The sequence below is a fragment of the Lolium rigidum genome, chromosome 5 (genome assembly GCF_022539505.1).
Source record: "Lolium rigidum isolate FL_2022 chromosome 5, APGP_CSIRO_Lrig_0.1, whole genome shotgun sequence".
In the NCBI taxonomy this organism is placed as follows: domain Eukaryota; kingdom Viridiplantae; phylum Streptophyta; class Magnoliopsida; order Poales; family Poaceae; genus Lolium; species Lolium rigidum.
Genome location: NC_061512.1, coordinates 188900394 through 188924985, shown reverse-complemented (window position 1 = coordinate 188924985; position 24592 = coordinate 188900394). Strand labels below are relative to the sequence as shown.

The window sequence follows — 24592 nt, the reverse complement described above, 5'->3', positions numbered from 1 at the left end:
ATCAGAGTTAACAAAATGAAATGATAAACATCCTGATAGTATGAGGCTTCGGCTTCATAACATAGAAGAAATCTAACTCAAAAAACAAAAGATCTCAAAACGTGGCATGCTGTACCCAAATACAACACATCGTATCTGTACCCTGTAACTCTAAATCTCAGAACTATCTTGACATCGCATATTATGTTCTCGTGAAAAAGAAAGCTGAGTTGACATTGCATATTACGTACCCTTTCAGACATGTACTATATATATAGTTCTTAGTCAATTCAATAGTTTTCTTAGAACCCATGCTACTACTATGAAGGAGACCAAAATACAGTAGATAGAGTCGAGGAATAAAGAAAGAACAAAAGAACCAGTATGTTACTAATACCACATGTCTGAAGTACCTGTCCTGTTGTAGTGGAGAAACGATCTGATCATCGTGACGTACAGTTCAGCCATCATACTCATCTTAGGTGGCGATCATATTGATCATTTGGTTCATTACCTGGATATTAAAATCATAATAAGATGAAAATTTTAACACAAACTCCAAACTATATGAAATGAATATCAGTGTACAAATTATATAAAAAAGAACACCTAATTATATGAATCTCTAGGCAAAGTCAAGGAATTCATACTAAATACGGAAGTGTTCTGGGATTCAGTTCGGTAAGATATTTTAGGAGGAAAAAATCATACATTCAGGTCACATATCATCTAACACAAATATAATATCAGCAGCTAGACTCTCCACCAGATATAAGCTCTAAGTTCTAAGTTGCACAGTCGGCAGAGTTTGATAAATGATTAATGCTACAGGGCAGCTTGCACAACAGAATCAGATATAGCTTGAAACATCATATTATTAATAGCACTTGCACAACACCGCAGATTAAGCTCAAATAACATGAGCCAATACAGATAACTTGAAACATCAGATTATTAATAGCACTTGCACAACACCGCGGATTAAAATAAATTGAACGCATGAAAGGTGGAACACAAGTGACGTTTCCTAGTGCATGTTAGCATACATTAAAAGATACGGTGAGATTGACTACACTATACAAGTCAATCAATATTTGCACTTAGCTCTGTATACAAAAATGCAGTACATTATGTTATCTATTAGTTTCAGGACAGAAGCACATACCAATGGTGGCACGGAGCACATCTAGATATTATTTCGGTACAGGCGTTGCCGCCAGGGATTTCACAGGGAACAATTCCCAGAATCTGGTCAAATTCTGTAACTAAAAACAATCTCAGCCACTACAAAAGTTGGCATCAGGAAAATGGAGAAGAACAGAAACTGACGTCCTAGAAGTGAAGGGTAAAGTTCAAAATTGGGTGGTGCATTAGGTATGGTACAGGGTGCATTATTGCAAGATACATTATAGCTGAAATGTAATACTATTTTCAGTTTTCACACATATATAATGGTTTTGAAGCTGCTTTAATGTTGGGCCTGAAGTGTATATCCTTCTAATTATAACAGCTGATGAATGTCATTCCATATTTTCAGTACCCACTCATCTAAACGTATCAAGTACGAACACACCTATGCCCATCTTTACTGAATCTAGGTGGGCAAATTTGATAGCAAGCCTTTCCTATGGGTGGAGGGAGTTCTATATACTGGACACTAACGGTAACATGTTTTAAATGGTCTGATGGATCCACCTACCGAGCCGACAAAAAAATAGTAAAAAATCGCAGTTCTGAAAATTGGGAGGTTATGGTCTTAAAATAATTTCGCTAAAATGATTTACTTCAGATATAATTCTCCAGAAGTTAAACACAGTACTGCAAAAAAATTATCGGGCTTACCCTATAGGTAACATAGTAGAAAAATAAATTATAAACCAGCATATATCAAGGCTTTGCCGCCCAACCCAGATTATGCTTTTTTCCACATTAGACTATTGTTATAAGTAACCTGTCACAACAACAAAAAATATCACGGCATGAATTATAAAGGAACTAACATACATAGTATACACAGTCAATCAGTCTAAACACAGGGAAATTAAAGAAGGAAGGGATGAGATATGGCACATCCCATGTGAACTAATTACCCGGTTGAAAGCAATTGCAGAATGTCAGGTGAAGAATTCTCACTTTCTTAGGACCAATATATGAGAACCAAACTTGAAGAGTTTCCCAAATCAAATCACCAGAACCAGGATGGACACTACCTGTACAAAAACCAGTCTCACTTTCTTAGGACCAATATATGAGAACCAAACTTGAAGAGTTGCCCAAATCAAATCACCAGAACCAGGATGGACACTACCTGTACAAAAACCAGACTCCAGGCTAGTCTGCATAACAATTGCTACAACCTGAATATGAGGAGAGAAGGAAATAAATGAGTCAAATATATGGTATCAATGATCATCAGGTTCACATGCAATTTATTGCTGAATCCAAAAGGCTAGACTATAAAACAGATTAGAGGTTATGTATGCATCATCCAAACAAAAGTACCAGCAACTAAGAAAGAGTATCGTGATCATCAGGTTCAGATACAATTTGGAAATATCTACGCTGCTTATTAACCAAGCTATCGAAGTATGGAGAAAATTAACGGCGTCTTTACCTAAGAAAAAGTATTAAAAACTACTTGTTGGTATATTATTTCCTAGTTCTAGGATTGAATTAATAAGCCACAGACAACACTGAAATCACGCAAGCTCTCGCAGGAAAATATTGCCTCCGCATCAGCCTAAACCAAAATCTCCGCGTACACTTTGTTGCCTCCACATCAGCCTAAACCAAAATCCTCCGACCCAAGTTAGCACCTAAATAATGTTAAAAGGATTGCAATGGTACATCTGGTGTATGCTAAATAAATCCAAAATACTGCAGGTGGACGGTTGTTTTTTTTATAAAAAAATTACTGATGTTGTATGCAGCAAAGGTGAGAAAAATTATCCGTCAATATACAGCAAGCCATTAACCAAAACTGGAACAACCAAATGAAACTTAATAGGATTCTTTTGGATTACATATTTGTGAATGTAACTGAACATCTCACCTAATTAGTACAACGGCAATATCAAGCATTAGATGACATATTATACCTACTAATTCATCAACTAATTAGCAATTGACCTTATCCATATAATACATGGAGTGGCAAAGTCAGAGCCATGGAACCGAGACATGCTATTTCACTTGGCAAATGAAAAATGAAATGGTTTGCAAAGAGCAGGATATAATTCATATTCAAGGCGGGGATATATGCCCAAGTTGTATATATATACTGATATGATCTGCAGGTCCTACATATTGAGCTAGATTCTATAAGAAATAAAGGAGCTGATATAAAAGCATTTGCGTCTAGCATACAAAGAAAACATATATATGAACTGAGTAAGAAACAATACCTATCCTTGCTATCTGCACCTTGTCTTGCTGCCAGGATTTCAGCACCGATCTGTAGCAACCAGGCCATCCCCTTGAACTTAAGAAACCTAAATCAGCAAGATGAACATATGAATAACAAACAAAACCGGGCAGCCTGGATTTCAGTACCGATCTGCAGCAACCTTCTAATATTCCTATTGAAGGAATAATTAGGACTTGGGAGCTGAAGTATACTATGAAGATAATTAACAAGTAATATCTTCTGGGTGAAGTATTAAAGTAACTCCCCGTGATTCATTAGCTATCAGCATGCTTCTAGGTTAATTAAGTACATGGCAATACCTTATTTCTCTTTCCCATACTTATACAAGTGAAGTTAAACAACTATTACACATGAATAAGGCACACATATTGCACAACTTATGACTTCGTGTATGATAGAAATTCATGGATCTACACAATGTAACCCTAATAAACTATACGTGCATGAATAAAATGGAGAGAGATGGCCAAAAAATAGTTTATTTTTATGACAAACAAACAATGTGATAGAAACTCAATCAGCGTACGTAATTGCATTGTGTACAAGAAAAGTGTGAAAATTACTGCATCGGACGGATGTGATGAAAAGCGGGCAGATGAATTTACTGTTCCCTGGCCAATGGACGCTCGCGATGGATTTGCCTCTTTCAGACCCCCTAGATGGCCAGGTAAGCTAGCAACATTTATAGGAAGTAATTATAGATAAGTAGCTAGCTCATCAACACACTGATGCAAAATGAATTCATGAATGACCGAACTGTGAATACCTCTCGATGGCTAAACCAAAACTTGAACAATAAAATGAAACTTAAAAGGATTCATTCAGATTACATATTGCTGAAGTATGTATATATCCAGAATTCAAATATAGGATGAGAGCAACCTAGCAGTTTGGCTTTCACAACCAATTTGCAGCAATCTTCTAGAATTCGTAGGAAAGGAAGTACAATCAGGAAAACAGTAGGAGCATTATTATTTGTAGATCCGTAAGGATTTAACAATGTTCAAGTGGCACGATGCCATCATCAACTGCCCGGTTAATAAAAAAATCAATTCTGTTAAGAAAGTGCAGACCACTACAAGTGCTATCGAAGACACCGTCAAATTACTATCGAAGCATGAAGGTGATTGAAAAGTGTCAACATATCAAAATAAGGAGAAATGGTGCATCTTCCCTCATGGTTTTAGAATGCTTGATGGATGTGGTAAAGAAATCTTTATGGACACACTGAATGTCGTAATAAGATTTGGCAGGGAATCAATCTCACAAATTCGGAATAAAAAGTACACTGACAAGCTTGAAACTACTAACCGTAACAAACTCGTTAAGTGCCATTGCAATACTTGTGAAATGTTATAGCCCTCTACCCCCACGGACTTTTCCCTCCGAGGTGAAATGCATACCAAAAAATAGCAGCCGCTGCCAATACCCGAATCATTGGAAATAGTCTGGTGTTAGTTCAAAGAATCTCCGGAGAAAAGGAAAGCATGTGAGGATATTGCACAACGATAAAAAAACCATATAAGTGGTACTTTCTCGTAGAGAAATAGATATCGCAAGCCACAATCAAACTGGAGGCCCTCAAAGTTCCATCTAGCCTCGCCTCTGTTCTCAAAACCCATCTGATTGTTGTCTTTTTAATAGGACTGCAATAGACATCATTTCGCACCTACTATCAACCGTACTGAAATCTCAATGGCTTAAAATGTTCGAATGCACCGACGTGCTCTATCAAAGAAAAAAGAAAGGGTGCAAATTGATTGATCGAGCACAACGTATAACAACGGCACAACGTATAATTCGGTTATTTCTTAGGACATTAACACCATGACTTCTTCCCAAACTGGGTGCATATTGATCGAGCACACTTGTCATCGGCAACTGCAACTATTAGTTCCCTAAATGCAGCAAGTTAAAGTAGAGCATTACCTGGAGGTTGTTGAATGCTGGATAAAAATCGTGTCCCCTATTTATCCTCTCGCAACTTCAGCCTCACATGACAATTCATCGGCATGACTGTCATATCACAAAAAAACTTACAATTATTATACATAATATCAAAAAATTATTTACGGAGAGATGTTATCTTACCAAGAAGTGTCCATTTTGTTAACATAAACATATGCTGCCAAACCGATCGTAACCTGATCATGTATCCTACACATTTAAGCGAATGACGAAGTTAACTACATACTGTAACATAGAAACGGGTCTTGATATGATCCATCCAAAATCTGCAAATAGATCTAGTTCTACCAAGAACATTTTAGACATCCTTTCAAAACAAATGAGTGCATAAATCGATTAATTCTCAAGAAAATAATTGCAGGCTTCTGAGAAAGTGGCATTGAAATATGAACACGAAAGAAGAAAATTAGATACCAATGTGAAATTTATTCATACCTAACAAAAATAACAGAGAAATCTCAAGTATCCATTCTCTGGGAGAATCTCCACTTGCTGTTGTATCGGACCTTCCAAAAATACCATATTGCAGCAGGCTGAACCGCATCCTTTTGAGAGTCGGATCTAAATAGTTGATCCGTAAATTAACAAACATGGAGCATCCACGAATGGAGCCATGGAGACCCGTCCCCATCGCCTCTATGTGCCCACCTCCCACGAGACAAGGGCTGCCCGCTGCCCCTACCACCAACCGCCACACGGCAAGTGGATGGAGAGAGGAGCAAGGAGGGGCTCGCGAGCCAGGGAGGGCGTGGGGGAGATGCGATGGCCGTCAGAGGAGAGGCGCGGTCATCTCGTACTGCACGGAGGAGGCCGGGCTCGTGCATCACCTCCTCACGCCCGCCGCCGCGGCCGTCCCATCCGGCTCCGTCGGCTTGCCGGCATTGCGCTGAATCTCACCACGCAGAAGGAGCTCGCAGAGCAGGAGCCTCCTCTTCTTCTCCTGGGGCGGCCGGTGCAGCCTCCGCCACCCTCCTCCTCCCGCGCGCCATCGTCACCGCCTCCTCCCGCCCGCCACCGCGACCGTCCCATCGTGCTCCGTCGGCTCACTGGCGCTACGCTGAATCTCGCCAAGCAGAAGGAACTCGCAGAGCATGAGCCTGCTCTTCTTCTCCAGGGACAGCCGGTGCAGCTCCGCCACCATCCTCCTCCCGCACGCCATCGTCGCCGCCACACACACGACCAAACAAGTAGAGAGGATTTTTCACCACGGGTTCGATCTAGGGTTTTCACCCCACCAGTATGCACACAGAAAAATGAGGGGTGAAATAGACCTGGGCGAGCGACGCGAAGGAGCAGCTCTCTTCTCTCAGCCCCACGGCCCCACTCATAAAAGGGCCCAATTGTCATGGACTTCTCAGCACTGAGCCAAAGTGAACGAGAGGAGGATAAAATGGACGGCTGAAAATCACTGCAGGAGTGGAAGGATGTACTGCTGCACGGATCGGACGACCAACGAGCGTTTGCCCCTTTCAGATGGCCTGGTTGGCCGGGTATTGTTTCAACATTTATAGAAGGAATTCCACCGGATAGAAACCCCTTCAGAAATTAGCCTCAAATCCCCTTTCCGTTGACCTCCCTGAGTTGCAGTGCACAGAAGAAAGGCCGCTACGGATATTCTCCCGCCGCCAGACTCTCCGCTCACGCAGCTGGCCGGCGCTCGCCGAGCTTCCATCCCACGCCTCCCAACTCCTCTCCGTCCGCCGCCCTATCAAATCTCCGCGCCCCTGCCCCCACATCTCTCAGTCGCGTCGTCAATCGGCCTCTCGTTGCTACCGCCGGGCTCCTGCTGGCCCTGGTCTTCTCTCTAGCTGAACGACTGCTGCCTCTTCCAGGAGCTGCCGCTGGACCCCTTCTCCCGTACGAACTGCTGCTGCCAGCGCAAGGTGTTTGAATCCAATATCCAGCTGCAACGAGCAGCTGCAGTTAACTGAAAAATACTAGTACTATTACTCACGAGTCACATGCACAATTCGATTAATCTCAACTGAAAAGTACTATAGTAGCCACACGCACAAATTTCCATCTGCTCTTCTAACTTGGTTTGCATGGAAAAGAAAATACGAACAATTCTGGTAGAACAAAATGTGCTTTTACACGCACAGTTGTTGGCCGCCTGTCAAAGAGTCACCGAATATTTTTATTTTCAGTTCTCCAAAATCAAATTTTGTTGATTAATATTTTTAAAATAATATTTATTAGTAGTTAATACATAAGTCAAATATCATCTTCAGCATATAGGGGTAGGGTTATTTCAGACAATCACCCCCAGCTAGATGTCCACCATCCATCCTAAAAGCAGGTTGCCAAACACCATTTTTACATCTCATTAGCTGTCCAGCTCCAGCTGCTTTTCAAACTCTACCAGCTCTAGCTGCTTCTCGTTTAGCTGCAGCCCAAACAAACAGGCACTAAATTTGCTCTTACCACAACCACCACAAAATTAATCACAATCTACCAGTAGTAAATCAATCGTCTCAGCCACAGAACCACATGTGGGATTCATCTCTCCCTGGTGGAACCATGCCGCAATCACACATTTGTTCATGACTTGTCAGAGAAATTTGGTCAAACTGGCACGATTGAGTTGAGTTAAGGGTCAGGCCAGCCTGAGCTCGATGGAAAAAAGAAGTACAGTAGCGGATTAAAACCGAGCCGAGACAGATCAGGTTCATAACAAGGCCGAAGACTCCATTGTCCAGCAAGTCAATAGCCCGGGCTGAGCCCTTAATATACAGCCCAGTAGGCCCATGCTCTAAAACCCTAGATGTTCCACGGCACCTATATATACGCAAGCCGTATAACACCAGAAACATCGCCCACCCCAGCGCCCGCCGCCCTCCACCCTCCACCTTCTCTTCCTCCTCGCCGCCGCGCTTCTTCTTCGCTTTGTTTCTTGAATGAACTCGTGATCTGATTCTTGTGCCACTTCTCCGATTTCCTTCAAATCCTCTCGTTTTGTTTTGTTCTTTTCGGTTCTGATCTTGGTAATGGATTCGCGAAATCAAATGATGATAGCAAGACAGGGACATCAGAACCGTTTCGCGGTTATGACAGACTACGTCTATAATGGGAATCTCTCTGATGTTTTCGATCTCCCAAAGCCAAACATTGATTTGATTTTCTGTCGCAATTTGTTTTTAGGTTTCTGTTTTGTTTTACTTCTGCTAGTTCTTCGATTTGCCTTTGCAATTCGGATCTTGGATGGGAATTTATAGATGCAGATGAAGACAATAAGACAGGGACATCAGAACCATCTAATGGTAAATGATAGATCACGTCTATAATGGGAATCTCTCTGATGCGTTCTTTTTTCCAGTCCAAACATAGTTTTTACCTCATTTGATTTTGATCGAGGATTTGTTTGGCTGCCGGTGATGCATAAAAATGCACGTATTATCGGAGTACTCCATGACGATCAAAACATATATTGTCACTACCACTGAGGCAGCGTTCTGTTTCTTTTTTCGATTTTATCTGTTGTTGTGCTAGCTGGTTTCTGTATTGAATGTTATCGGCGTTGTCAAATTGGTTGATATTGATTGGACGTTACTGCCGGTGATGGTGTTAAATATACTTTGCAGCATTACGCTATGAAATAAACCTACCAACTGAGGCATTTGCTTCCTAATCGTTTCTTGGTCTGAATCTGTTTTAGTCTGATTCGTTTGAGATCTTGATCCGAGCGAGACTTGCTCTGTATATCCAGTCCTTTTTGTGTTCTATCGGGAACTTCGAAGTTGCAGACCACGCCTGTTAACGCAGAAGACAGACAAGATAGCTTAAATTTTTTATTTTTTTGCAAATGTCTTTTTACATCTTTAAAGATTACCGACAGGAACTATCAGGTTCCTAATTTGGTCTGCTCCAATGACCGGAGCTATCATCGCCCATGCCTTGAAGTTGAGGCATACATCGACTAAAACCAGGAAATCTAATTCTGATGTCGCAGTTTTCGCATAAGCTACGTGTGAATTGTGTCAGATTGCTTTAGCTTATCAATTGAGACTCACGTAAACAGTTTTGTTTCTCTTGTAGTTCTCCCTATCGCCAATCCTATGCTTTTATTCCCCATTCTGTAAAAATATTAATTTGAGGGCAATTTAACCGGATGCACCAACAAGATCTACGAAACGTACTTTTCTTATGAATTGAATCGTAATTACACAAGATGAATCAAGGTCTCCCAAATTTTGTGTTATAGTATGACAGCAGTGGAGGGCACGAGCTGCAAGTAACATAATTTGGGCTTGCACATCGACCACCGGCACAGAACAGTCGCTGTTCATCACTACTTCAGATACTGAAGTATCATGTCAAGCGTACTACGCAGATACCTCAATAAGAGTCGGAGCAGGATATAAAACACAAGCCACTCTGTAGTATCATGTTGATCATTAGATACTCTCAACCAAAATATTTTGACTAGATTTATTGCATCTCTTTCATCAACTCCGTGGAGCACGAGCCACTCTCTTGTGTGATGCTTGGTGTCCCCCCTCCAACTAGCGACCGATTGGTACTGCCTACCCCTCCTCTCCCTCTCCCATCTTGTTGCCACTAGAGGGCTTAGCTGGGCAAAGCCTTGGTCAATCTTGTGTTGATCTGCTTGTCGAAGGCATTGTTGATGCACCTCTCGAGTTTTAGCTTAGGCTACTCTGCATAAAACCCTAGATCATGGTATTCCACATGGCTCTATGGTAGAAGCAAGCACTAATTTAAACCATCAGTTTGTGCATAAAAAAGCTGAGCTCTACGTAGCCCACTAGTTCGTCAAATGATGAATCGTATCCATCTGATTTCCAACGTTGGCCGCCAAAAAAGTGTACCGTTTGCTGGCCTGCTCAGTGAGAAGGTAACATATTGTCGCATATGGTCATTGGAGAGGAACCATATGTGTGGAGAAGATAGCACACGGTCACTGGAGAGAACTATATGCGCGGAGAAGAGAGCAAACGATTGGTACGCTACCAAGCAGTCACCGGTGTAGTATGTGTCCAGCTACCAAGCACTTCTGTCCAGCTACCAAGCAGTCCAGACGCTCGGAGTGAGGATGGAGGTGGCGCTGGCAGCTCCGCTTTTTCGCCTCTCCGCCAGGAAATTATCAAGCAATGCAGACGCTCAAAGTGAGGATGGAGGCGGCATTGGTGGCTCAGCTTTTTGTGTCTCTGCCTGGTCGTTCATGGGCTGTTCATGTTGTCCTCATTCCTGTTGAAGGCGCACCACTGGTGTTTGACCCTAGTGTTGAGTCGTCATTGGAGGACAAAGAGTCACTAGAGGTCTTCATCGAGCCATGAAGAATGACATGTGTGTCCCGTGGATGTCTACGTGGCTCTTCCAGACGAGTGCTCCCGTGCGTATAAGCTATACTGTGCGAGGAAAAATGCTCCAGGCTTATTTACTTATTAGATTATCTGTATGTACTGTTGGCGGACTTTGTTGATCATGAGCCCTCCAAATATGAAGCGTATCACACTTTTGTGTTGTCATGTGTACATAGTTGTATCCAAGAACGAAGATGTTTGAAAAAGAAAAGATGTAGATGGAACTACAATTGACAAATATTAATTGTGCATGTACAAAAGATGAAGGCAAAGTTAGACAAGTTAAAGAATATTAGAAATTATGATTGGGATATGGAAAATAGGCTTCATTATGTTTTGGCTGTTGTTGTAATTGTAATAGGTGTTGCAGTAGCATTTTCAGGTTTATCTAGGTGCAAGGAGTTGATATTTTTGAAGAATTGTGATTGTGATGGTTGAAAACTCAAAATAATGTAGCTCTCAAAAAATTGGGAAAAACTTGGCACGGTTAACATCGAAAAAAACCTGTTTGCGAGTTGTACAAAACGCAAACGGTTTTTCTATTATGACCCAACAACTAAAAATTACCCTACAAACTTTCTCTTATAAATAACGACTGCCGATCTTATTTGGTCTCGTTTCCGGGGGACTAGGGAGGCGGCTATGTTCTTATAATAGAAATGATATTTTGGTGATACTGCGTAATAACTGGACAACCTTGGCTTTGCACAATCACCTATAAGTAAGAAGACAAATCATTTGAAGTTGCATCTATATATTTAATTTAAACTTGTCTATGTTTATGACTCCAATGATTTTATTTCTGCAGTTTGTCGGTCTTGTGCCATGAATCTAGCGACGCTGAGCGTGAGAACACACGATTACGAGGTGATGATGCGGAGTGTGGTTCTTGCGCTCAATCTCCTCCTCCACCGGAGGCATAATAAATAGAAGGTGACAGCAGATGCAAGGTGGAGGAGCTGCATCGTTGCAAGAGGCACTATTTGTGCAGATATCTCATTCTTATAGCTAGGAACTAAATTTATGTTGTGATACATTTATAGATGTGTTGTATGAAATGTACAATTAAATCAAAATAAGTTTTGCAATGTATTTGCATTAAGTGTTGAGTTATCTTCAATAGTGGGTGGTATTATAGAGTTAGGGCCGGCTCTGGCCCAGGGCAAGAACTGCGACGGCCCGGGGCCCAACTAAAACAGGGGCCCATTATTTCTGGCACAGTGCATATAGGAAAAGGTAGAAGAAAAAAATTTAGGCCCATCTAGCATGCATGCAGCCTAAATAGGGCCCATTTATAAAGTTCGCCCTGGGGCCCTCCAAATCCTAGAGCCGGCCCTGATAGAGTAGTATCATATTCTTCTAAATTTATTGTTTTGTAGAATCCCAATACAAATATGTGTACACGATCTGTTTTGCATTTCCACCTATGTTAGTCTAATCCTATCTCTCCTCCATAATTAGATGCCACATCATCATTTTTGTGGATCTAGGATACATGATACTACCTAAGATACTAGCACTATGGCAAGCCTTAGGTATTGGAAAAAAGTCTGCGACACTTGCTGAACGTTGAAACAAACATGTGCCATCTATGTTCAACACATACACCTAAATAAACAACATTGTTTGCGATCTTTCAGCCGACTGACGGTCTAGTACGAAATATCGTGTGCGACGGCGTGTCGTTTCACGCATGATTTCTTGTGGAAAACCATTTACGATATTTCACCCTATCGCATACCGTTTCAGAAACCGTGTGCACTGTGGAGGAGGATCACCTACCCTTGCATATCGACTGTTAGGTTTATCTTGTGCGACAACCCATTTCAATCACGTGCGACGACCCGATCTGTTCCAGTGAGTAGTAACAACACATGCCATAAATTGAGCATAACATGCTCAACGTAGCTTAACAAATTTATGCACACACATGTTCCCCAAAACTATACCATCCATTGGATTGAACCGGTTGACAAAACAGGTAAAGGAAATGCATGATAATATGTACATGTCACAACAAGACAACATCAGAAAAACCAAACAATATTCAGACTCTATCTACACTGTCTCGTTAATAAAACTAATTAAGCAAGACATCACAGATAAAGGCCAAGTAATGGCTAACAATTGTAACATACCAACAAGACCATCTGCAAGATAAAGTTACAACACTGCATCATTACCACAACACCACAACGCCAAATCACCTAAGAATCATCTCAGAGGAACCCTAGAAGTTAACTGATAAAACTGAACCAAAGGTCCAGTAACATCAACATGAAAATAGCACCAGGGTGTGATTTAATTCATCAATTGATGAACACACTAAAGAAACTAGACTCACATATGTGAGTTACCAGCGGGAATCAGGACAAAGACCATGTAATAGTCACTGCAACTAGGTAGAGTTCGTGACCGAGAGGTCATTAGTAAAGCTAGAGATAGTTGTAGATAGATAGATAGATAGAGAGAGAGAGAGGAAGAGAGGATAATTACTAGGCGGAGCGCGGAGGTAGTTTCCGATGAGACCTTGACACACCGTCATAGGAGGTGGCGGTGCACCCTACGTGCTACATCGGGCCGCAACTAGCGCAGCCAACGTAACCATAGATAGGGTTAGGGTTGGGGGCGATGCAACGAGGCGACGAGGGTAAGTCGAATTGTACTAATTCACTGAGTGGATGACATCGTGTCGTTTGTGATCGACGCCGGTGGTGGAGCTAGCCGAAGTCCATCAACATCGAGGGGCCACTATTGCGGTGTCGACACAGTGTCGCGAGAGCGCGTGAGAGAGGGGAAAAGAGAGGATGACACGGTCGTCTGGTCGTTTGACCCGACCAAGCCAACTAGTTTGCTAAACCTATTGGATTGGTTTGATTAGTGGGCCTAACAACATTTCTATCTTTCAAGTTTTCCCCCTAAATACGAAAAATCTATTAAACAGCAATGATATTTTTTATATCATTTCAAAATAAGTTATCAAAATAATATTTTGGTTTTTAATCTACTTCGAAATGTTTTTTTGTGAAAGTTAAAACTATTTGAATAATATAATTCCCAAAAGATTTTTTCCTTAGTATTTAAAAATCCTAGAAAAATCTTTGATGCACCCAAAATAATATTTTGGAGTAAATCCTTGATACTTTGACAATTCAGCGTATCATTACCATGCATAATAGTAATTAATGCGTATTCTTACATGAATTAAATACGGATATATCCACCAATAATTCAAAAAAATAGAGTAGATCCATTTACAATTCATAAATAAATAAAACTAAGGGGTTAACTACAAAACCAACCCAAATGCGTATCATTACCATGCATAATAGTATGAATTGGATTTTTAAACAATGTCTTACCACACGAGTTTATGCTATCTTTGCAAAACCCGAGGTCTTGGGTGTGACATAAGCTTTAAACTACATTACCTCACAGTTTCAAGAAAACTTCAACACTTTCTAAGAGCATCTCCAGTCGCGTCCCCCAAACCGTCCCCCAAAGCGATTTGGGGCGCGCCGGACAAAAAAAGCGTTCCAGCCGCGTCCCCCAAAGCCCTTTTTTGTCCGGCGCGCCCCGATACGGTGTCCGGCACCCCGAGCCCGTCCCCGTCCCACAGGGGACGCACCGGGGACGCCGGACACAACGAAAGCGAGGCCAACCGACGCGGGCCCGACCCGTCGGCCGGCACAGGGAAAATTCATCTCACACTCCCGCCAAATCCCGCCGCTCCCGCCAAATCGCGCCTATACCGCCGCGCACAGGCCTCCCAAAACATATCCTGCCGCCGATTCATTTCTCCTATCCCGCCGATTTCTTTCTCCCTCCCTCCGTGCACCCGCCGCCACTACCCTCTCCCCATTCCATGGCGCCGCCGACAGCCCCCAAAAAGATGGCGAAGAAAGCGGCCAAGAAGCCGCCGGGCAATGCGACGATAGGGGCGAAGCGCCGTTCGCGAAGCCGCGGAAGGCGCCGGCTGCGAAGAAGAAGCCTCGAAGGCATGACCGAAGATGAATGGCAGCAAGATTGCTCGCGCCGGAAGCTATCGACGGCGGAGCCGGAAAGGACGGAGGGCGGCGGAGCCTGGAGAAGAAGGCTCGCGGCGCGCGCCGACACCGCCGCATAATCGCCGGGTGTATCGCCGCCACCAACGCGAGCCCATATAGTACGAACGTGCCGGTGTACGTTCCGGGAGTCTTCTCTCGTCGCAAGCCGCCTTCTACAACGACGGCCCCTCCGCCACTCCCGGGTGCGTGACGCCTAACTTGTCGCCGCACTACCGAGATGCGCTGCCGCACGGCGGCTTCAACCCCAACAACCTCTACTCCCCGGCGTACGAGCCACGCGAGCCAGGACCCGGTCCGGACGGCGGCCCTTTCACCGGCCGCAGGGGTCCGCTCGAATACGACGGCGCCGGTGCTGAGGAGGACGACGGGGTTGAGGAGGAGGACGACGAGGAAGAGGACGGGGTGGAGGACGACGAGGAGGACGACGTTGAGGACGAAGAGGACCATGCACAGGAACAGGCAGATCGCGACGAGGTCGTCGTGCTCGACGGGCCTGCGTCGACTCAGGACACGACGCCGTCGACCAACCCCTTCTTCTAATTTGCATGCACCACCGGTCTGTAATATGACCACGCGCCCAGTACTTTGATCGATCGCCGCTACTCTGATCGCGACGAACCGGCGGGAACGATCTCTTTTGAATGCATCTATTTGAATTTCTGATTGGGGGCGGCGTTTGGGGGACGCGGTCGGGGAGCGACGTCCCCAAACGCGGCACGAACAAAACACGTCCCCCAAACACTCGATCCGGCGCGCTTTGGGGGACGGTTTGGGGGACGCGACTGGAGATGCTCTAATACCTTTGAAATATTTTTATCAAACTATTTACGAAATACTATTAATATTACCTATGTATTTTAAAGCCAAGCACTACTTACTCAAATATGAATATGAATATGTAATGCGCGTTGGAAGTATGGTATGTGTTGAGGTGGAGGTTCGATTGCAACTGCGAATAAACTCAGATATAGGAGTAAGAAGAAATGTTATTATTTATTCTTGCACCATATATTACATGTTTACCATGAGGTCTACAGTGGCTCTAGGGAGGTTAACTAGGTCTTTCTTTTCCTTTCACATATCACCGGATGACATGGTGACTCAGACTATGTGGGTTGTGATCTAACAATAATAGATGGTAGGCTACTTAATCTCCCTGCTCGAGTGACGAATGAGCTCCTTGGACCTATGATGTATTGTAATGACTCGTCGTGGAGAAAGACCTAAAATCGAGGAAAGACCGGGGGCAGCTGGCATTACAAAATGGTTGGTATGCTAGGTTAGCGAATTGTGAAAGAGAAGATAGTGTCTTGGGTCATGGAAGAAACATGGAGTTACCCACATGTAGTGGGTATGATTCATGTATACATTACCTCACAGTTGCAATTGAAATGAAAGTTTAAGATATGTGGCAGAAGTCGAAGTCTATATATGAGAGGAAGACACTGTGAATACGGCCTTTGTAATAAAAGAATGATTGGGATTTGCTAGTTGTTAGTTAGCTGAGAACTAACTTAATGCTCAGTCAAGTTCTACACCATTTGATTTACATTGTAATTTGTGCTAGTTATGAGTTGCAACTAAAATTTGATAACATCATCTGATCGAGAACTAAGTTAGTTCTTAGTTGACTGAGAAATAGTTACACCCACAAAATATAAATTAACTTTAATCAATGAAGATACACGATGAATATGAGGTGTGTGCTAATCCGAATTTGTGCTCCGGTTTGCCCAACAATATCTGCATCGAGTAGGCACGACATCTCGCCTATATCAGCTATAAGAATGGCAAATTACTGACGCTAAACCGAAAGTTCACAGATTCCCTTCAAACGTACATACGTGCAAGCAACACTCCAACAGTATGCATCGCATCAGATACAGTGTTGCCTCGCGGCTCGCGTTGAAGCTTCTCCTCCTCGCGGCTCTTGTCCATGAAAAATGGAGCAGTGCCGTGTCGGCATTCGGTGTGCTTCCGTTGCGGCCGTGGCATGCAGGTTACAGAGACAGGCTCGTCAGGCTGTGCCTGTCCTGAGCCTGCGCCAAGCTTTGACTTGACAGTGAGCAGGCAACGCCCCTGCTTCGTCGGCTTTATCTTGAGGTCGATCGACAGTAATTTGCTGCCCTCGTGCGATCGAGCTTTCATCTGTACTTCGATTAGCCGAAAGGCTTACTTCCGAACAGCACGACGTACGTATCAGTACCTTGCAATTGTTGACAACAGGAGTCTCCGTATCTCTCCGCGTAAATTCAGCTAGCAGCATCTTCTAGTGGCGTCCACAGACACACATGACGGAAACTGTTTGTGCGATGACCAAAAGGAAGAGTGCAGCCGCGTAGGGCCGTAGCAATAGGGCGATAGGTGATGGAGCCGCATGCTGCTGCGTACGAGGTGACCCCTATGCATGTCCTCGTGTGTCCAATCTCGGAGACCACCACATGAGATCGACGTACCCACCGGCCGGCCGGCGGCCGCAGGCGAGCTACAAATGCTAGGAAGAGGGAGCTCCCCCCCTATAAGAAGAATCACACAGGCGAGGCGATGCTGCACTTCCACAAAGTCCACCGACACACCCATCTTCTTCTTCCCCATCCAATGTGCGCTTCCTCCCACTGCCGCCATGAACACTAGCTTGCTAGTCGCGAAGATCGACCTTCCAGCCAGCCATGAAGCGTGATTTGTCTATTTCTCGCATGTTTGCAACTCCGTGCGTGTGTGCTAGCTAGCTTAATCGGCATCTTTTAGCTCTCGCATGTGGGGAGGAGGTTAGCTAGCTCTAGCTGCAGTGCACATGTAGCCAAGGATGAATTGCCGGCGTCTGATTAGGAAGATCGATCAAGCCGGCAAGTCATTTCTGGCTACGTGTTTGCCTCCTTTTCTCATGCTGGAGCCAAGATGTGATCCACTAATAACTGATCATCCGATCGGCTTGCTTGATAAGCGACAACGCGACGACCAACAAAATGGAAAGGAGTAGCACACACAGGTAAGCCGAAGTACTCATATGTTTAGTTGCCATTCTCCTGACAGTAGCAACGTTTTCCTTGTCCGAGATCTGGTCTCCGTTTTCGCACAGACTACGCAGTCGTTGCGTTCTGAGTAGTTCGTCAACACCGTTTCCGGATAGATAGTATGTCTTGAGATATGTATGCATCAAGGCCTATTAGCTCAGCTGGTTAGAGCGTCGTGCTAATAACGCGAAGGTCACAGGTTCGAGACCTGTATGGGCCACATTTTTATTCAATTTTTTTTTTTTGGCGGAAGAAGGCGCTAAAATTAGATTTGTTCAGCGTCAAGTCGTTTCTTCTCCCTTCTTTGGATCTGGAGTCACGTCCAATGCAACAAGATCAGAGAGAGTGGAAACTATCTCCAGAGTCCTAATAACGCGCTCATCGCATCTAGTTTTGCCATCTAGTTTTGCCAATAGTCCAACACCCGTGCCGGCATATAGAATCTTTTGTTTTGCCAATCATTTTTTTTGCGGAAGACGGCGCTAAAATTAGATTTGCTCAGCGTCGAGACGTTTCTTGTCCCTTCTTTGGCATATGGAGTCACTTCCAATGCATCAAGAGCAGACAGAGTGGAAACTATCTCCAGAGTCCTAAGCGCATGCTTCTCAAAGGTCATCGCATCTAGTTTATTTTCATCATGTTGTTTTTCTCTAGTTGGAATAGAACCAACCCTTGAACAATACCGTAAAGATTTGGATTTCTAGGGAGTCTTCAGCTTTTCAGATCCATATGTTGGGAGAATCGCAAACATCACGTTCCAATTCCGTACACTGATTTTTTTTTATCAAAGATTCCTGTGAAGGTGTATGTTTCTATAATTTTTAAGAGGCATTTGCAACAAGGGGAATTAAATCTAGCTTCAGCTAAAACAACTATTGTGATATGTGTAGTGTAGAATATGTATATGTGCTTAGCTATAATTGGACTTATAATCAGTGGTAGATTACATATTGGAGTCAAACTCTTATAACCCTAATTTATGAAGGCACCGTGGGATAGTAAAATAGACTAGACACAAGTTTTAGGTTAGCCAAAAGATTTTTGTAAGGATAGTCCAACACCCGTGGCAGGGGCTACCTGTCCAGCATGGTGTTAGAGATATGATGTGTCCTTTGTCCTCAATGAACTTGTCGTCGGTGGTACTATGTCGATTAGTACAGGGGGAGGAGCACCCATTAAGCAGGCCCACGGAAGTAAGCGTTACTCACTGAACCGTGCTGCCAAATTCCGATGTTGTGTTGTGATTGCTTGTCCTCGCATGATTTATATGTGCCTTCGATAACAACCATATATTGATTTCACAAGTATTTGGCTCTAACATTTTGTTGCGAAGGAGGCAAGGACCAGATTGGGTTTCTATTTTCCATCACCAATTACACAAAATACTATTTTTCTCTCAAGGATTTAACACATAGTCCTTGTTTAAAGCCGAATCTGCAAACTCTAGACCACCTGACGGTATGACATATTTTCTTAGTCTTGTGGCATACCAACAAAAGTTCCATCCCATAATTATCCATTTTTTCTATAAAAGTTAAGTTAAGGAGAACCATAGACATGCAATAAGAAGGGATACTCGTGATACAAACACTCAAGAGGATTTTATCTCCTAAGATTGTATCATCTTGGCATATAGAAATCACAATAGCACGTTTTTAAAGTAGTGAAAGTGTGAAACTAATTGGTACACGAAGATACACTTCATAGGAAATATTCCAAGTTAGCAACCAGACATGTTAGCACGCAAATCAGTGATATTTCTATCACGTCCAATATATAGTAAAAACTTCACTTTTCATAAAATTAACCATTAAGCCATCAACTAAAAATGCAACGAATAACTTTAGATCTAGAGCTTTGGCATGATCATGATTGGTACAAAGTACAATTTCATCAGCAGGCTATAAATGGCAACATCTTTGTAAACCTATGAGATATGTCTATTGGCATACATCTAGAAACATCACCTGATGTTTAATAGGAGCCGAGCCTCCATAACGAAAACCGAGTGCTGTATCTAGTATACAAAAATATCCTAAAACATTATGTTGCACAAAGTCAGTCATGCCATGTAGTGCTCTTCGTTTAACCCATGCCCATGGTAATGATTATCCCTTGTTAAGTTCTCCTAAATTTCTTTAAAGAATAAAACATGTGTCTCCATTTTTGCTGAAAATCATTCAACTAATTTTTTTTTCTATAGGTAACTTTTCATGGAAAAAAACTTTCATAAAGCTCTATGCCGTGACAAGTTAGACCAATGTGTGGTGACTGATTTGGATGAACTTTGAACATCTTTACCAATTGCACCGACTTGCTTTTGAGATTTATTACTTAGTAAACCTAAGTTTGTGTACCATCATTGGCTCTCTATGCTATTTATAAGTTCTATGTATAACATATTTATCTACTTTATAAATTGAAGAAAAAGTCCTTCAGGTAACCCCCCAAAATTCCGTCCGCCATGGAGCTCTCGTTCTTGTCGACTACTCCGTCCGGTCCTATTTAATTGACTCAGATTTAGTACAAAGTTGTGCTAAATCCGAGTCAATTAAAAGAGACCAGAGGGAGTAATTTCTTTGCCCCCCCACCTCCGGTAATCGATTTAAATGTCGTGAGGCCAAGAGCGACCATGGATCTTCGTGCTTGTGGAGAATATTGCTCTCATTTATGTATTTGTGTACTTATGTAATTTGTCCAGAAAGTGCAAGTGGCGATGCAGTTGAATAAGTACCTTCAACCATATCACCGTCGTGTTGGAGCTGGTTCTCGCATTAGCGTGTTTTTCCCCACATCTGATTTTTTGGGGTCGCATGGAGAGTTGTCAACCACGATGCTTCCGTCTCTGGTTCATGATGGTGTTGGTGTTCTCGTCAATAACTACCTATCACGATACTTTCAACATCAACATGCGGTTTGGGCCCCCTCACCCATTATTCGTCTTTTCTTCTAGGTTTATGTTTTGTTTTTAGGTTTGTCGTTGCGGTTTGGCAATATCCAGTGACTTCCAGCCGGAATTAGAATGACTCCCTAGCTCTGACACTGCGAGTGCAGGTGTAACATCGAGCTAGCATCGGGTCACACCATCGGTGATTCGTTGCGTGCATGCCAAAGACGATCATGATTCCCCTTGAACATTATTTTTTGTTCATATAAGTTTTGAAATTGCTCAATACAATAGCTTTGTTAGGGAACAAAGCAAAGCTTCCAGTTGTCTTCTAAAAAACAGGATATTATTGCAGAAAGTTGAGCCCAGTGGGCCAGACGAACAAGGCTAATTTTGCAGTTTTTATTGTAGAATGCAGAGCCCAGTGGGCCGGCTGCAGAAGGCCATTTTTGCTCGTCCCGTCCAAAAATCCTTGTCCCCGGCCTGATTCGATTCGTTGTCTTCGCCTTGACTCCGACTCTCATCTCAATCTAGAGCCAGTAATTGCTAGGGTTTTTTTTGTTGTTGCTCGGAACCAAGAACCCCGACGAACGCGGATGGGGAAGGACGGGAAGGCGAAGGATGCCAAGGGCAAGGGCAAGCAGGCGGCCAGCTCCTCCGACGACGCCGGAGGCGGCAAGGGAGGCAAGGGCAAGGGAAAGGGCGGCAAGGGAGGCGACGACCTCGGCACCTGCACCTACGTCAAAGGTACTACCACGGATCCTTACTCGCAGCTTGTTTGCGGTGAGATCGGAATAAGACCCAGAGAGATTAGGATGGGATCTTAGGGTTATTGGTCTTCTGTTTGGTAATTAGCAGGATTGTGAAGTTAGAATGTTAGATTCGATGCTTGTGCTGGAAAAAGATTCGATGCTTGTGCTGAAGGGTTGCTTGATTTTGATTCTCTTGTTTGTGGTAAAATTGTGCCCTTTTCGATAGTAGTAAGTAGTAACGGGTGGATTGTTTGTCCTGTGGCTGCAGCTAGGCACGTCCTGTGCGAGAAGCAGGGGAAGATCAACGAGGCGTACAAGAAGCTGCAGGAAGGCTGGTTGGACAACGGGGATAAGGTCCCTCCTGCTGAGTTCGCCAAGGTAATTGGCAGATTGATAAAACCTCCCGTAAATTGTATCCATGTCAGGTTTGAAACTAGTGTAGTATGCTGGAAGGGGAAGTGCTTGAGATTAGTCAGGAGTTAAGTGAACCTTAGACTGAAATTTCACCATCTGCAATTTGCATTCTGCACGCTTTTTCACCTGTTTCTGCTAACGATATATTGGTTAGGGTTGTTCCTTTTATCCTTATGTGAGTTTTGCAATTGATTGAACCTTCTGTACTCACCTGATAACACAATCCACAAACTATGTTACATTCTTTTCTGTTTTTTCATGTATGATTCGAAATCCTTCAATCATCGTGCCTGAAAGTTGGATGCACGCTCAGCTTGGCACAGTTAGTGTTTGTGTGAAGCACATATAGTGTTTGTGTGAAGTCAGGCAAAGATGGGATCACTTTTGATGCCATTGCATGATATTTAAACAGAAGTTGGGCTATTTGATTATATTTGGGGCGAAAGGTACTGGTAGCAAAAATGATAAGGCAAGGTCCTAAAAATGGTATATGACTTAGGGTTTGTTTAGATTGCTACCAAACCAAAGCATACCCTACCAATTTTTTGGTCATGGCCAAAAGACTGGTTCTTGTTTGGATAGTTAACAATTTTTTTGGCTTGTCAATATTCTTTTACCAACTCTAGATCATTTTTTTAGACAATGTTGGCCAACTGCAAGGAATAGCTCAACCAAAATATTGGCTGGCCAAAGTTTTGGTAGGGAAATGTTCGTCACAAACCAAACACACCCGTCTGCTTATTGCTGATGCCAATTCTGGACTCTAGATCAGTACTTGCTCCATCCCAAATGTAAGGCGCCCTTAATTTTCGCTGGTCAACAACTTACAACTTTGACTATGATTTGTACTTATAATATATCCACAAAATTACTATAAAGATATATTAAATGAAAGGAGTTTATAAGACGAATGGAATGATACAATTTATATATTTCAAATTCATATAATTTAGTATATATATTAGTGGTCAAAATAATGCATCAAAGACTGCAGAAAAAGCTTCTGTACATTTTTGGGACAGAGGGGATTGACCATCAGAGTGGCTCACAAACGGAATATGCCAGAGGATATTGGGAGCTTTTACTAGGACATGATCGAGCTGTTCTCAATGGAAAAAAATTAATCATCGAGTTTTTTTTTGTTCTCAACTAATTGTCTTGACATGCAAGACTACTGTACAAGTTGGAATAAAATCCCTCCATCAGTCTGGTGCAGTCTGTAAGCGAACTGCTTTCTGAAAGCTGGCTGGCTAAGATATCTTTCATGTACTTTCACTTGCATTGCCTGTGACTGCTCGAATTGAGATATTTGTTATCAGTGGTGAACACTAATAATGGATTAGATCTGATGGGAGTCAGGTGTCGCGCCTGCTACTCGGTACAGGCCTGTGACTGACTGCAGTTAATATACAAGACATTGAGATGAAAAATATCTTCCTAGCAATTTTACCTTTAGTTTTAAATTAATGTTCTGTTATGTATTACAGTTCTTATACATGTTGTCTTTAGAGTGTAGACTGTATTTCGTACGCTATTAAATGTCATGAAAAATATTTCATTTGACTTACCCAGCAGTGTTTTTGATACTGTAGGTAGCTTCAGAATTCTCTGAGTGCCCATCAGGAAAGAAAGGCGGAGATCTTGGATGGTTCCCACGCGGCAAAATGGCTGGTCCTTTCCAGGAAGTTGCATTTAACACACCTGTGGGAGCTACTAGCGCGCCATTTAAGTCTACGTATGTTAACTATTACTGGTTCTCTTCCATAGTTTGCGTATGGATCATGCAAGTAGTGCAGACACCAGTCATGATCCTTGCAGTATTGTGATGCTCTTTTTGGATATTCTACTGAGTACTCCGTACTTGCTTAGGATAAAAGGGAATATTGCTCTCCTGGATTATTAACTTGCTGTTTGCTTCGTCAGATTCTTAAACATCTGCCTCATCTTTTGCTATGTGCTGACACAAAATATGTCGATTTTTATGTAGGCACGGGTACCACTTCATCCTGTGCGAAGGGAGGAAGAACTGATCGGAAAGTATGCTTCAGGTTCTGGATGCAAGCACCTCAGGGTAATATGGGATGCAAAGGCCCCCATGTATTCTCTGTTGACTCAATAAGCGCGTCTGGACATGTGTATTCTAGCTAGTTAAGAATTGCCCAAACAATGTGCTTGCTGTTGTAACCTCTGAGGTTGTGATTCCCGATATATCATATTTGTGTGGAATATGCTGAGATTGAGCATGTGTCTCCATTTGATGGCCATCACTCTGTGGATGCTCGTGTCCGTTTTGCATTTGTTGAAAGGTCCTTCACGGGAGACGATTGTTGGAATTCACGTGTTGGCGTGATATCCGTATAAAGCATGACAAGGTCTAGTTGAAACATTATAATTTTGAACAGGGGAGCAGAAAAGCTGGTGTTACATAGTAGTAGATTGGGAGCCCTTTTCGCAAAATAAAAAGAAAGAAATACGAAGGAAGAAATTAAGCAGAGGATGGAGAGCACATAGCACAGTTTGGATCACGGCAAAATCATCGCTAAGGTCCTCGCACAATCGCAAGATCCTCGCGCTTCATTTGGGCCCCCACATGATCGATCTTGTATCAAATGAGCAAAGCAACTTCATGAAGAAAATGAGCATGCACAACTTGCTCTATGTGAAGAATCTTGCAAGACATCGGCTTTGCTTTTCAAGCTCGATATTAGGAAGCCATTTGGCTATATTCGTTGGGAGTACATTATGGACCTACTCCAACGCCAT

The 24592-nt window shown here is 42.9% G+C and overlaps 1 protein-coding gene, 1 long non-coding RNA gene and 5 other non-coding genes across 8 annotated transcripts; 6 read left to right on the top strand and 1 right to left on the bottom strand.

The window, feature by feature from the left end:
- Nucleotides 1-454: 454 nt before the first annotated feature.
- On the bottom strand, nucleotides 455-4445 carry LOC124653951. 2 transcript variants are annotated; one of them, XR_006988107.1, is made up of 6 exons: nucleotides 3970-4445; nucleotides 3384-3470; nucleotides 2070-2336; nucleotides 1822-1930; nucleotides 1145-1244; nucleotides 455-493 (listed from the first exon to the last, which is right to left on the bottom strand). It is a non-coding gene; the product is annotated as an uncharacterized LOC124653951 (long non-coding RNA). The 2 variants fall into 2 exon arrangements; XR_006988105.1 differs by having other exon boundaries at nucleotides 1145-1238.
- A 3927-nt stretch (nucleotides 4446-8372) lies between these two features.
- LOC124658558 lies at nucleotides 8373-8462 on the top strand. The gene has a single exon (XR_006989278.1). It is a non-coding gene; the product is annotated as a small nucleolar RNA R44/J54/Z268 family (small nucleolar RNA).
- Nucleotides 8463-8588: 126 nt separating this feature from the next.
- On the top strand, nucleotides 8589-8679 carry LOC124658557. Its single transcript, XR_006989277.1, has one exon. It is a non-coding gene; the product is annotated as a small nucleolar RNA R44/J54/Z268 family (small nucleolar RNA).
- A 61-nt stretch (nucleotides 8680-8740) lies between these two features.
- On the top strand, nucleotides 8741-8821 carry LOC124658604. The gene has a single exon (XR_006989315.1). It is a non-coding gene; the product is annotated as a small nucleolar RNA snoR122 (small nucleolar RNA).
- A 99-nt stretch (nucleotides 8822-8920) lies between these two features.
- Nucleotides 8921-8994, top strand: LOC124658554. The gene has a single exon (XR_006989274.1). It is a non-coding gene; the product is annotated as a small nucleolar RNA Z267 (small nucleolar RNA).
- An 8928-nt stretch (nucleotides 8995-17922) lies between these two features.
- On the top strand, nucleotides 17923-17996 carry TRNAI-AAU. Its single transcript has one exon. It is a non-coding gene; the product is annotated as a tRNA-Ile (tRNA).
- A 3210-nt stretch (nucleotides 17997-21206) lies between these two features.
- On the top strand, nucleotides 21207-24078 carry LOC124653701 (peptidyl-prolyl cis-trans isomerase NIMA-interacting 4-like). The gene is made up of 4 exons (XM_047192768.1): nucleotides 21207-21410; nucleotides 21684-21793; nucleotides 23422-23564; nucleotides 23817-24078. Exons 1-4 carry the CDS (start codon nucleotides 21260-21262, stop codon nucleotides 23857-23859), a joined length of 447 nt encoding a protein of 148 aa, XP_047048724.1. The 5' UTR covers nucleotides 21207-21259; the 3' UTR covers nucleotides 23860-24078.
- The last annotated feature ends 514 nt before the right edge of the window (nucleotides 24079-24592 follow it).